Genomic DNA, 14,161 nt, shown 5'->3' with positions numbered 1-14,161 from the left:
GTTTGGAATCAGAAAGTATGGTGCCTCCAGGGGCGCCTGGGTGGCTCAGTCAGTTAAGTGTCCAACTTCAGCTCAAGTCATGATCTTGTGGTTTGTGGGTTCCAGCCCCACATCGGGTTCTGTGCTCACAGCTCAGAGCCTAGAGCCTACTTCAGATTCTGTGTCTCCCTCTCTGTCTGTTCCTCCCCTACTTGCATCTGTCTCTCTCTCTCTCTCTCTCTCTCAAAAATAAAGATTAAAAAAAAAAAGTGTGGTGTCTCCAGCTTTATTCTTCTTTGTCAGGATTGCTGTTCTGGGTCTTGGGTTCCATGCAAACTTTAGATGTTTTTTTTTTCCATTTGTCAAAAATGTCCCTGGAATTTTCAAAGGAATTGCATTGAATCTATAGAGGGCTTTGGGTAGAATGGACATTTTAACAGTGTTCTTATCCATGAACCTGAGATCTCTTCCATTTATTTGTGTTCTCTTCTGTGTCTTTCACCAAAGTCTTAAGAGTTTTCAGTGTTTAGATCTTTCACTTCTGTGGTTAAATTTTTCTTTCTTTCTTTTTTTTTTTAAACATTTATTCATTTTTTGAGAGAGACAGAGAGAGAGAGAGAGAGAGAGAGATGGAGTGTGAGTGGGGGAGGGGCAGAGGGAGACACATAACCTGAAGTAGGATCCAGGCTCTGAGCTGTGAGCACAGAGTCCAACGACAGGCTTGAACCCATGAACTGCGAGATCATGACCTGAGCTGAAGTCGGATGCTTAACCAGCTGAGCCACCCAAGCATCCTGGTTAAATTTATTTCCAATATTTTTTTATGTTTGATGCTATTGTGGATGTCCTAGCTTTCTTTTTCAGATATTTTATTAGTGTATAGAAATGATACTGATTTCTGGATTTTTTTTGTATGCTTTCTCAGTTATGTGTTGTTATCATAAGCACTCCCATCCTCTACTTGCAGAACTTTCTTTAATGTCTGCATATAGGTGCCATCAGCCTTCTTTTGTCCTCCATAACTGATCATCTGGTCTTAACTATTCTATATGTTAAGTATGTCATGTATTTAATGCAACTACAGTAAAAATGCTAACAGATTGGATTTTTTTTTGTTTTTTCTTAAAGGACTAGACAGTCCATGAAAGAAGTGTAATGAAAGGCTAGCCCTGCCAGGTAATAAAATATAGAGTGAAAATAACCGTTTAATCAACTTGTAAGTAAGTAGACCAGAGGAACAGAATTGAGAAATAGATCTGAGTATACTTGGATAGCTAGTTTATGATGAAATGGATATTACTCTATTCAGGGTCACCCATAATGTCAATTTTTTTGTATCAGAGACCCCAGAGATTCCTGCATTACTAAATCCAATCGACATTTCTCAGTCATCATCTTACTTGACTTTTTGGCGTTTGACCTAGCTAATCACTCCTTCCTCTGAAACATCAAAGTACCATGGTCTTTTGGTTTTCTTCCTCTGTCTCTTCTCTGATTCTCTTGGTGATCTTATCCCATCTTAAGACTTTAAATATCCATCTCTATGCTGACAACTCTCCTATCTGTGTCTTCAGGAATGAAACACTTCTGAACTCTAGAATTACATACTCAGTTGCTTACCAGTGTTTCCATTTGGACGTTAGTGGTGTCTCAAACTTAATGGGTTTTGGTCTCTAACAAGCCTCCTCCAAAGTGTTCTCTGACAGCCTTCCTCATCTCAGTAAATGGCCTTCCACTGGCTCAGGTAAAAAAAAAAACAAAACATTGCAGTATTTTAACTCTGCCTTTTCTGTCCAATGCTAAGTTCAGTTCGAAATCATAGTCTCTCTACTTTAGGATGTAATTTAAAATCAGATTGTTGTGTACTTCTTACTATTTACACTGCTGCTGTTTAGATTCAAGCACCCCATCTGGATTATTGCAGAATCCTTCTAACTGGTCTCCTTGATTCTTCTTTGCCTCCTCACCTGTTTAATTTAAAAAATTTTGAGCATTGTTAATTGTGTCATACTTAGGGAGGTACGTAAAATATGTACAGTTCAGCAATTACAAAGTACAAATCCACATAAATAACACTGAGATCAAGAAATGGTCGCCAGAGTCCTGCTCCCATTACCTTTACTAATCATTATTGCCTCCATTCATCCTGTCCAGAGTTATTACCTCAACTTTTATGGTAATTTTTTTTATTTGCTTTGATTTACAGTTAAAAATCATGGTTTAGTGTTGCTTATTTTGACCTTCATGTAAGGTGAAAGGATATTCATTCTTTCGTTCATTCTTTTGTATATGGCTGTGACTTGTTGGCTTTAAGATTTATCCATGTTCTTTGTAAACGTAGTTCATACATTTTAATAGCTCCGTAGTATATTAACTTATTCTACTACCATTTGTGTTTAAAGACTTCTGCCGTTGCCATTGATGCTGCTTTAAGCATTCTTATAGTTGTATCTCGATTTTAGGTTCTCAAGGGCACAGTTATGTCATAGGATGTACATACCTTCAGGTTTTTTAGGTAATGCCTGACTCTTCTGTAAAGAGGCTGCAGCAGTTTACACTTCTGTTTGTAATGTTTGAGAATTTCACTTGTTCCACATCCTTGCCAGCACCTTTATTAATATAATTATGCCAGTTTGCATGTGGTGTGATTTCTCATTGCATTTCCATGACTAATGAGGTTTAGCACCTTCTCATGTTTCTTCTTTTGTGGCATGCCTGTTCATCTATTTTGCCCATTTAAATTTTTTTAATGTTTATTTCTGAGAGAGAACGAGGGAGTGCACAAGCAGGTGAGGGGCAGAGAGAGAGGGAGACAAGAATCTGAAGCAGGCTTCAGGCTCTGAGCCGTCAGCGGAGAGTCTGATGCGGGTCTCGAACTCACTAACTGTGAGATCATGACCTGAGCCGAAGTTGGATGCTTAACTGACTGAGCCACCCAGGCACCCCTATCTTGCCCATTTTAAAAATTGTGGTGTTTTTTTTTTCCTTATTTTTAGGAGTACTTTGTATGTTCTGGATATAAGTTCTTTATCAGTTGTATGTTGTACCTGTCTTCTCCCATGCTGTAATTTTGCAATTTTCCTCCTCTTATTTGCAGAATTCTTAACCATTTGTGTGTGTGTGTGTGTGTGTGTGTGTGTGTGTGTGTGTTTTAGAGTGTGAGTGAGGGAGGGGCAGAGGAAGAGGGTAAGAGAGAATCTTAATTAAGCAGGTTCCATGAAGCCCGATGAGGGACTTGATCTCAAAACTGTGAGATTATGACCTGAGCCAAAATCCAAGAGTCAGATGCTTAACTGACTGAGCCACTCAGGTACCCTAGAATTCTTAACCATTTGTGAGTGGGTGGTACATATCATGTCTCTTTACTGCTTAATGCTTTGGTATATAATTCTTAAGAATTAGGATATTTTCTTACACAACCAGTTATTCAAGGAGTTTAACACTGACACAGTACTTCAAAAGAATTGTGGTAAAATACACAAAAAAGTTTACAGTGGTAAATTTCAGTTACATTTCTGTTGCATTAGGTGCAATCACATTTTTGTGCAACCATCACCACCATCTATCTCCAGAATTTTTTCATCTATCCCAACTGGAACTTTGTACTTACTAAACACTAGCTTACCATTACCTGCTACTCCTAGTACCGTTCTCTCTGTGAATTTGTGGAATCATATGTCATTTGTCTGTTTGTGACTGGCTTATTTCAGTTAGCATAATGTCTTCAGAGTTCATCCATGTTGTAACATTTATCAGCCTTCCTTTTTTTAAAAAAATTTTTTTAAATTTACATCCAAATTAGTTAGCATATAGTGCAACAGTGATTTCAGGAGTAGATTCCTTAATGTTCCTTACCCATTTAGCCCATCCCCCCCTCCCACAATCCCTCCAGTAACCCTCTGTTTGTTCTCCATATTTAAGATTCTCTTATGTTTTGTCCCCTTCCTTGTTTTTATATTATTTTTGTTTCCCTTCCCTTATGTTCATCTGTTTTGTCTCTTAAAGTCCTCATATGAGTGAAGTCATATGATTTTTGTCTTTCTCTGACTAATTTTGTTTAACATAATACCTTCTAGTTCCATCCACATAGTTGCACAATTTTTGTGCAAGATTTCATTCCTTTTGATTGCCAAGTAATACTTCATTGTATATATATACCACATCTTTATCCATTCATCCATCAATGGACATTTGGGCTCTTTCCATACTTTGGCTGTTGTTGATAGTGCTGCTATAAACATTGGAGTGCATGTGTCCCTTTGAAACAGGATACCTGTATCCCTTGGATAAATACCTAGTAGTGCAATTGCTGTGTCATAGGGTAATTCTGTTTTTAATTTTTTGAGGAACCTCCATACTGTTTTCCAGAGTGGCTACACCAGTTTGCATTTCCACCAGCAGTGCAAAAGAGATCCTCTTTCTCCACATCCTCTCCAACATCTGTTGTTGCCTGAGTTGTTAATGTTTACCATCTGACAGGTGTAAGGTGGTATCTCATTGTGGTTTTGATTTGTATTTCCCTGATGATGAGTGATGTTGAGCATTCTTTCCTATGTCTGTTGGCCATCTGTATGTCTTCTTTAGAGAAGTGTCTATTCATGTCTTTTGCCCATTTCTTCACTGGATTATTTGTTTTTTGGGTGTTGAGTTTGCTAAGTTCTTTATAGATTTTGGATACTAACCCTTTATCTGATATGTCGCTTGGAAATATCCTCTCCCGTTCTGTCGGTTGCCTTTTAGTTTTTATCAGCCTTCCTTTTTAAGGCTTATTAGTGTTCTTTTGTATGATACACCACATTTGTATATCCATTCATTGGTCAGTGAACACTTGAGCTGTTTCCGTCTTTTGACTATTGCACATAATACTGCAACAAATGGTGTACAAGCATCTCTTTGAATCCCTGTGTTTGTTTTTTTGGGCATACACCTAGGAGTGGAATTACTGGATCAAATGTTATTTCTCTTTAATATTTTTAGGAAAAATCATGCTGTTTTACGCAGTGGCATGTCAGGAAAAAATTCTGGTCTTGTATAATTCTTTTAAAATGTCGAGTTAGGTTTGTCATTATTTTGAGTATTTTTGCATCAGTATTTCTATGGGATGTTGATTTGTAGTTTGTTTTTGTAGTGTCTTCGGCTTTGGTATTAAGGTAATGCTGGGCCTTAAGAAGTGTTCCATTTATTTTAATTATTTTGGAAGTATTTGAGAGGGATTGATTTTAATTCTTCTTGAAATGTTTGGTAGAATTCACTAGTGAAGCCATTTGTTATTGATTTAGTCTTGGTAAGTTGTTTCCAGGAATTGTCCATTTCATCTAGGTTATCCAATGTGGTGTAGAATTGTTCATAGGGCTCTTATGTATGTATGTGTGTATGTATGTATTTATTTTTATTTCTTGTAAAATTGGTAGTAACGTCCCCATTTTCATTTCTTATTTTAGTAATTTGAGTCCCTTTTTCTTAGTCCACCTAGCAAAAGATATGTCATTTTTACCAGTCTTTTTGAAAATCAACTTTTGGTTCCCTTGAGGAGTATGTGTATATATCTATCTATATCTTGCTTTTCTATTTTTCATGTATCTCTGTGCTAATCTCTGCTAACTTTGGATTTAGTTGGTTCTTTTTTTTTCCTTAAGGTATAAAGTTATGTTATTTGGGATTTTTCTTCCCTGTTGTGTTTTCACTTCAGTTTGTCTCAGGCTATTTTCCTATTTCACTTGATTTTTCTCTTTGACGCTCTTTTTTTTAAGTTTATTTTCTTTCATTATTTTTTTAATTTACATACAAGTTAGTTAGCATATAGTGCAATAATGATTTCAGGAGTAGAATCCAGTGATTTATCACTTACATATAACACCCAGTGCTCATCCCAACAAGTGCCCTCCTCAATGCCCCCTGTCCATTTAGCCGCATCCCCCCAACCAAAACCCCTCCAACAACCCTCAGTTTGTTCTGTGTATTGGAGTCTCTTAATGTTTTGTCTGCCTCCCTGTGTTTATATTATTTTTGCTTCCCTTCCCTTATTTTCATCTGTTTAGTATCTTAAATTCCACATATGAGTGAAGTAATACGATATTTGTCTTTCTCTGACTAATTTCACTTAGCAAAGTACACTGTAGTTCCATCCACATTGTTGCAAATGGCAAGATTTTGTTCTTTTTGATTGCTGAGTAATATTCCATTGTATGTATGTATATGTGTGTATGTATACACACACACACACACACCCCACATCTTCTTCATCCATTCATCAGTTGATGAACATTTGGGCACTTTATATACTTTGGCTATTGTCAATAGTGCTGCTATAAACATTGAGGTGCATGTGCCCCTTGAAAACAGCATTCCTATATCCTTTAGATAAATACCTAGTAGTGCAATTGTTGGGTCATAGGTTAGTTCTATATCTCATTTTTGAGGAACCTCCATACTGTTTTCCAGAGTGGCTGCACCAGTTTGCGTTCCTACCAACAGTGCAAATGGGTTCCTCTTTCTCTGCATCCTTGCCAACATCTGTTGTTGCCTGACTTGTTCAATTTAGCCAGGTGTGAGGTGGTATCTCATTGTGGTTTTGACTTCTATTTCCCTAATGATGAGTGATGTTGAGCGTCTTTTCATGTGTCAGCCATCTGGATGTCTTTGGAGAAGTGTCCATTCATGTCTTTTGCCCATTTTTTCACTGGGTTTATTTTTTTTGGGTGTTGAATTTGGTAAGTTCTTTATAGATTTTGGATACTCACCCTTTATTTGATATATCATTTGCAAATATCTTCTCCCATTCCATCACCTTTTAGTTTTGCTGATTGTTTCCTTTGCCATGCAGAAGCTTTTTATCTTGATGATGTCCCAGTAGTTAATTGCTTTTGTTTCCCTTGCCTCTGGAGTCATGTTGAGTGGGAAGTTGCTGCCTCTTAGGTCAAAGAGGTATTTGCTAGGATTTTGATGGCTTTCTGTCTTTCGTTTAGGTCTTTCTCTATTTTGAGTTTATTTTTGTGTATTGTGTAAGAAAGTGATCCAGGTTCATTTTTCTGCATGTCACTGTCCAGTTTTCCGAGCACCATTTTGCTGAAGAGACTGTCTTTATTGCATTGGATCTTCTTTCCTGCTTTGTGAAAGATTAGTTGGCCATATGTTTGTGCGCACATTTCTGGGTTCTCTATTCTTTTCCATTGATCTCTGTGTCTGGTTTTGTGCCACTACTATACTGTCTTGATTACAACTTAGTAATAGATCTTTAAGTTTGGAATTGTGATGCTCCAGCTTTTGTTTTCTTTTTCAGGATTGCTTTGGCTGTTTGGGGTCTTCTCTGGTTCCATACAAATTTTAGGATTCTTTGTTCTAGCTCTGTGAAGAATGCTGGTGTTATTTTGATAGGGAGACACGGTGGTTTTTAAAAAGTGTGATGTTTAATTTTCACATACTTGAATTTTCCAGCTCTTCTTTTTCTAGTTTCATTCATTGTGATTTGAATACTAAAAACTGTTTTATCTTAAAACAATTTTTTTTTTAATGTTTGTTTATTTTGAGAGGGAGCAGGGGGAGAGAGAAAGAGGAAGAGATAGAATCCCAAGCAGGCTTTGCACTGTCTGTGCTGAGCCCAATGGAAGCCCTGATGTCGTGTACTGTAAGATCATGACCTGAGCTGAAATCAAGAGTTAGAAGCTTAACCAAATGAGCCACCCAGACACCCCATCTTTTTAAATTTATTAAGACTTGTTTTATGTGTGCCCAATATGTAATCTACCTTTGTAATACTTTTTGTCTACCATTCAGATTCTGGTTTGGTCAGTTGTCCCAATGATGTCCTTTATATCATTTTCTTTTTCCAGTGCAGGATCCATTTGGAGAGCACATATTGCATTTAGTTGTCCTATCCTATTAATGTCCCTTAATCTGGAGCATTTCTTCAGGTTTTGTCATGGTGCTGACATTTTTGAAGGCTACAAAAACAAATTATTAGGTTGTTCCTTAGTTGTGTTTATCTGTTTCCTTATGATTAGATTCAGGTTGGGTAACCCAGTCTGTCTGCTACATAAGCAATGTATCTTGGTCAGTTGATCACATCTAGAGACAAATGATGTCTATCTTCCCCTCACTGGCAATATTAATTTGATGACTATTCATTCAAGGTGTTATTTGGTTTCTTTGTGGTATAGTTACTGTTTGTTTTTGGTTTTTTTTTTTTTTTTGGTAACTAATTAATAGTCATTGGGAGATACTTTGACATCATCCAAGCATGCTATTCCACATTATACTTTGCTCCTTGATTTAGCATCTATTGAGGATACTTGTCCAAACCAATTTTCACAAAATTGATATTTATCAACTGTACCATTTGTCATCCATCTCTAAGGAAGAGCCCTATATTCTTGGGCATTTGTTTATTTCATGAATTTATTATTAATTTTTTCTTAGTGTGTGAACAAGTAGGGAAGGGACAGAGGGAGAGAGAATCTTAAGCAGACTCTATACCCAATGCAGAGCCTGATGCAGGGCTCAAATCTTATGATCATGAGATCATGACCTGACTGGAAATCAGGAGTCGGACTCTTAACTGAGCCATCCAAGTTCCCCTCATGGATTTATTATTAATGTGGGTTCATGGATTTCCTATTTTACTCAGTGGTTTCTAATTCATTGTTAGCATTATTTGTTTTCATGCTCAAATTGCCTCTCTCTTAGTCATTGGGAGTCCATTTAGGCTTGCTTCTGTGTCCTTTTGATATGAGAACCAAAGTGAAATTTATACTTTATGGGTAATGTGTTTTAGTTCTTGAAGAACTTTTTTCAACCTCAAAGTGATGAAGATTGTTTATGTTTTATAAAAGCTTATTTTGCCTTTTACATTTATGTTTAATTCTAGTTGGAATTAAAATTACACATAGTATGAAATAGAGGCTAGTTTCATTTTATTCAGCATGGTTACCTAGATTCTTTTATTGGAAAAAAAAAAAAAAAGTCCTTTCCTACTCCGCAGCACCACGTGTATCACGAACCAAGTGTCTGTATACAAGAGTGTTTCAGTGAGCTCTTCTGCTCTGTTTGCTTGTCCGTGTGCCAGTACCACACTGTCTTCATTACACTGGCTGCATAACAAATGCTGGCACAGCAAGTTGTCCCTCCATATTCTTCTTCAAGTGGCATGGGATATTCTTGGCTCTTTGCATTCCCACATTTTTTGCAACTTGGAGGCATAATTGTATCATGAACTGCACATATTTAAGTTGTGCAGTTTGAGTTTTGACACATGCATACAGTTGTGAAGCCATGACCATGGTCAAGATAATAAACATAGCCACCAACCCCCTAAAGTTTCCTCCTGTATTTTTGTAATCCATTTCTCCTACCTCTCAGCCCTGTCTTTATGTAAACATTCATTTGCTTTCTATCACAATAAACCAATTTGCATTTTCTAGAATGTTGCATAAACAGAATCATACAAAATGACATTTTCCATGTATAAAACATACAAAAACTGTATACCTTTTTGGGGGGGGGGTGGAATGGGTGGATGCTGGCTCTTTTCACTTGGGATAATTATTTTGAAATTCACCTGTTGATGGACATTGGGTTGTTTTCCAGTTTGTTACTGTTACAAATAATGCTTCTGTGAACATTTATTTATAAGTCTGTGTGGAATAGGGAAGAAAGACCTTTCTAGTAGCATTCCAAGCCAAGGATCCATAAAATAGACTGAATAAAACACACATAATAGTCTAAGGACTAATTCCTCAGTACACAAAAACAAATTTCCAATAGAAAAATGGGCAAAGAAAATGAACAGTGAGCTGAGAGAGATGACTCTAGTAAGATATTTACTGTAGAAATGCTTGTTATAGCAAAATACTGGACATATTCTAAATGACTTTTGGTAGGTGACAAATTATTATACGTATCCTACTATACTGATAGGGAATGGTTTTCAAGAAGATTCAAGACTGTGTAGAACACTGGAAAGAAAATAAAAGGACAGATTATCTGTCTATCTATCTATCTATCTATTACTCTTCACATATGTATGGATGTCTTTGTAAGGAGAGAAACTGATAGTAGTTGCCTTTGGGGAGGGAAATTAGAGGCCTGGAAATAAGGGCTTGGATATAGACTTATATTCTACTGTTCTTCTATTCTTTTTAAGTTTTTTACACTGTACCTTTATCTTAAAAGTTTTTTATTGATTATTTTTGAGAAAGACTGAGTGCGAGTAGGGGAGGAGCAGACAAAGAGGGAGAGTCTCAAGCAGGTTCTGCGCTGTCAGTGCAGAGTTTGTTGTGGGGCTTGAACTCCTGAAGCTATGAGATCATGACCTGAGCTGAAATCAAGAGTCAGATGCTTAACCAACTGAGCCACTCAGGCGCCCCTCCCTTCATCTTTAAATTAGAAACTAAAAAGTCTGTCACCCTTTTGAAACACCAAAGCATTGATTATCATGGTCTTCAAATGGCTTCACTTATGATGGTTGGTTAATTTTAGGTAAACTGTATACTGTCACAGTGACTCAGTTTCCTCATTTTTAAATGGGGGTGATAATAGTACCTAGACTTTAAGGACAGAATCCCATGAAGTGCTTTAGAAAAATGGTGGTGCCCAGTAATCTCTGAATAAGGCCTCCTGTTAAGGTGTTTACAAATGAATGACCCTGAAGTGTTAGCCACATGGCTGATAATTTTGCTGAGACAAAACCGTGCAGTGAAGATTTTGTTAGTTGTGGTACCTGGCTGGCTCAGTTGGTAGAGCATACGACTCTTGATCTCCAGGTTCTGAGTTCAAGCCCCATGTTGGATGTAGAGATTACTGAAAAATAAAATATTTGGGGGAAAAAACAATTTTGTTGGTAGTGAGACAAGGAAACTTTGAGTCTTTAGTTTGGATAGGTATCTTTTAGTGACCTCCTAATCTGGTTCTGTCCCCACATCACTAACTTCTCTGCATTTGTCTTGGCTGTGTAAATTCTAAGGCTCCATGTAGCTCTGGTGTTCTGAGACTGATTCTTTTGGAACTCTGATTTTAGGACACCTCCTACCTATTCATCACTGGCCCGGATGTTGTGAAGTCTGTCACCAATGAGGATGTTACTCAGGAGGAGCTCGGTGGTGCCAGGACCCATACCACCATGTCAGGTTAGAGGCCTTGAGGCTCACCTTACTGTTTTTAAACACTGAGAAGCAGGCCCAAGAGAATAGTTATAATGTTTTATAAATATCACTTAATTGGCAGAATTTGAGAGGGCTGTGGTATGGTATATTTACTATAGATATAATAATAAAGATAGATTTAGTACCTCAAATTAGTTAAAACAAAAACAGTTACTACTAAAGCTTTGATATTTAAAATTTTAAAAGTAACTGGAATGGTGGTTATAACATTTGACCTTTAAAAAAAATAGTGTGACTTAAAAAAAAAAATTTTTTTTATGTTTATTTATTTTTGACACAGAGAGAGAGAGAGAGAGAGAGAGAGAGAGAGAGCGAGAGAGAGAGAGCGAGCGAGCGCGCATGAGCAGGGGAGGGGCAGAGAGAGAGGGAGACACAGAATCCGAAGCAGGGTCCAGGCTCTGAGCTGTCAGCACAGAGCCCGACGCGAGGCTTGAACTCACAGACCGTGGGATCATGACCTGAGCCGAAGTCGGACGATCAACCAACTGAGCCACCCAGGCGCCCCTAGTGTGACTTTTTTTAATCTAAAGTTGGGTATGTCTGAGATGGCAGTGTTACCAATTGCTTTTGGTCAGGTACAGTCATAATGTGATGGTCATGGCCCACATTTTCACCTCTTTGGGGTTATGTGTTACCCATGCTGAATTCAAAATGTGTAAAGATTATTCTGTATGTTGGCGTTGAAACAAAGGGTATTGTTTATATAGAGTGGCATAGAATTGGGTGCAGGGAATGAACCTGACATTAATGAAGACATTTGTTGTTAGAGTGATATTTGGAATTTCATATTTTCTTGGAAGAAGACACCAAGTTGCGTAAGGATTGTCTATGACACCAGAAGCAGTATAACTGAAGGCAGGAGAAATTGCCTCTTGGAAAGATTTCAAAGCAGTGAGAAGCTGGTGTGACCAATTTATACATTTCCTCTCCCATCTCAGGTTGGCATCAACTTTGACTCATTCCTTTCCCTCAGCCGTCAGCTCTGTTTAGCAGTCTCCAGCACACAGCTAGAATCAGAACCTTCTCATTGCTGATTCTCCCACAGCTGGTCCTCTCACTCTTGTCTCAGGGCTTAAATGGCAGCAGTATTTTTTATTTATTTTTAGAGAGTGTGAGCGGGGGAGAGGAGCAGAGAGAGAGAGAGAGAGAAAATCTTAAGCAGGCTCCATGCTTAGTGCAGAGTCTGATGCAGGGCTTGATCTGCATAGGCTCTCTATGCAGAAGATATTCTGATATTCTTGAGATCATGACCTGAGCTGAAATCAAGAGTCAGACTCTGAACTGACTGAGCCACCCAGGCACCCCAGATTTTTTTTTTTTTCACTGGGATCTAAAATAATGTTAAGTATTGGTGACATCTGAGGTATTCACCTGTATATCTCCAGAGCAAGACCTATACATATTATTTTCTTTTTAAAACAGCTTTATTGAGGTACAGTTTACATTTTATATTTGTGACATACTCATTTAAAGTATGTAATTCAATGATTTTATGTGCTTAGTGTTTTTCAGTTATCACCACAACTTTAGAACCTTTTATTGCCCCTCAAAGCCCTGCATCCATTAGCATATGCTCCCCATATTCCCCCAAATAGTCTACCTCTAGGCAGTCACTGATCTACCTTCTATTCCTTTGTCTAGGAGTCATGTGATAATGGTCTTCTGTGAGTGGTTTTTTATATCTAGCATAACATTTTTAAGGTTAATCCATGTTGCAGCATGGATCAGTACCTCATTTTTATTGCTGGATATTATTTCAGAGTAGGAATATACCACCTTTTATTCATTCATCAGTTAAACACTTGGATTGCTTCCACATTTTGGCTGTCGTGAACATGCTGCTGTAAACATTCATGTACAAGTTTTGTGTGACATGTTTTTGTTTCCCTTGGAGTGGAGTTTCTAGGTCAAATGGTAACTCTCCCTTTTTGAGGAACTACCATGCTGTCCTTTAAAGTGGCCTCACCAATTTATAAGTATTTCTTGAATAAAAGAATTCTGTGTTGAACACGAAACATTCATTCAGCATATATTCATTGAGTGCCTGTGTGTCAAGCATTATTCTATGTGCTAGGAATACCTTTGTGAAAGAAACAAAGATCCCTGCCCATATGGGGTTATATTCTAGTACAGGATGTAGACCGTAAATAAACTTAAAATAAGGACATTGTATAGTATGGTAGAAGGTAATCTGTGCTCTGGAAAAGTAGAACAGGGCCTGGGGTTGCTGTAGTTTGAAATAGGGTGGTAAGAGCAGGCTGCACTGTGAGGGTAACAGTTGAGCAGATCTGAAGGAGTTAACTGCATGAACACCAAAGGGAGAAATGCTGCAGGCAGAGGGGATAGGCAATGCAAAGGCCCTGAGGAAGGGAAGTGGCTGGCATGTTGAGTGAACAGCAAGAGGGTGTTTGGAGACATGGCATAATCTGGCTTAAAAAGCCCAGTTTGGCTGCTGTGAGAAGAGATGGTAGGGGAAATGGTGGAAGCAGGGATTCTGGGAGAGAGTTTCTGGCCCTACTTTGTCACGTCTGTGGCGTTATTTGGCCGTTCTGTGATTTCAGAGTATTCTTGAGGAATGATGGCTTCATTCCTCACTAGGGCAGGTGGTTCCCCACCTTCCCCTCCACCGTTGCTGAGTACCATGACATTATGTGCCAGCCATTATTCTTTTATTTTTTTGTTTTTCAGCTGTATTGAAAGCTAAGTGACCTGTAGTGAGGTGTAATTCTTGATGTGGGACTATAGTGGTTTAAGATGGGCCTGTTCTCTACCCTGTTACAGCTGATATTCTAGAGGAGATGTCATGCAGGAAACAAGGAAATGGACAGACCAGTGCTGCAGGGAAGGGTATGAAGAGAGCTCCCACAAGGATGGGGAGGCACATGAGGGCTGCAGGGAATAAAGAAAGGAGTGACCCTGCAGAGGTGTGGGTACAGAGCAGAGGGAACAGATTGCATAAATTGAAGGTCGGCCTGAAGATGTGTGGTATTCCTTCCTCACAGAGGTGTTACTACAGTCTCCTGCCA

The 14,161-nt window shown here is 38.2% G+C and overlaps 1 protein-coding gene across 3 annotated transcripts in view; it reads left to right on the top strand.

Annotated features, from left to right (window-relative positions):
- Positions 1-14,161, top strand: part of PCCB (propionyl-CoA carboxylase subunit beta) — a 92,308-nt gene that overhangs the window by 42,984 nt on the left and 35,163 nt on the right. For all 3 annotated transcript variants that reach the window (XM_007087412.3, XM_042956219.1, XM_042956220.1), the window contains one exon: positions 10,991-11,099. In XM_007087412.3, the coding sequence (XP_007087474.3) occupies positions 10,991-11,099 (109 nt within the window). The remainder of the gene's footprint in view (positions 1-10,990; positions 11,100-14,161) is intronic.

The sequence above is a fragment of the Panthera tigris genome, chromosome C2 (genome assembly GCF_018350195.1).
Source record: "Panthera tigris isolate Pti1 chromosome C2, P.tigris_Pti1_mat1.1, whole genome shotgun sequence".
Classification (NCBI taxonomy): Eukaryota; Metazoa; Chordata; class Mammalia; order Carnivora; family Felidae; genus Panthera; species Panthera tigris.
Note: the sequence above shows the minus strand (reverse complement) of the source record. Positions and strands in the feature narration are given on the sequence as shown.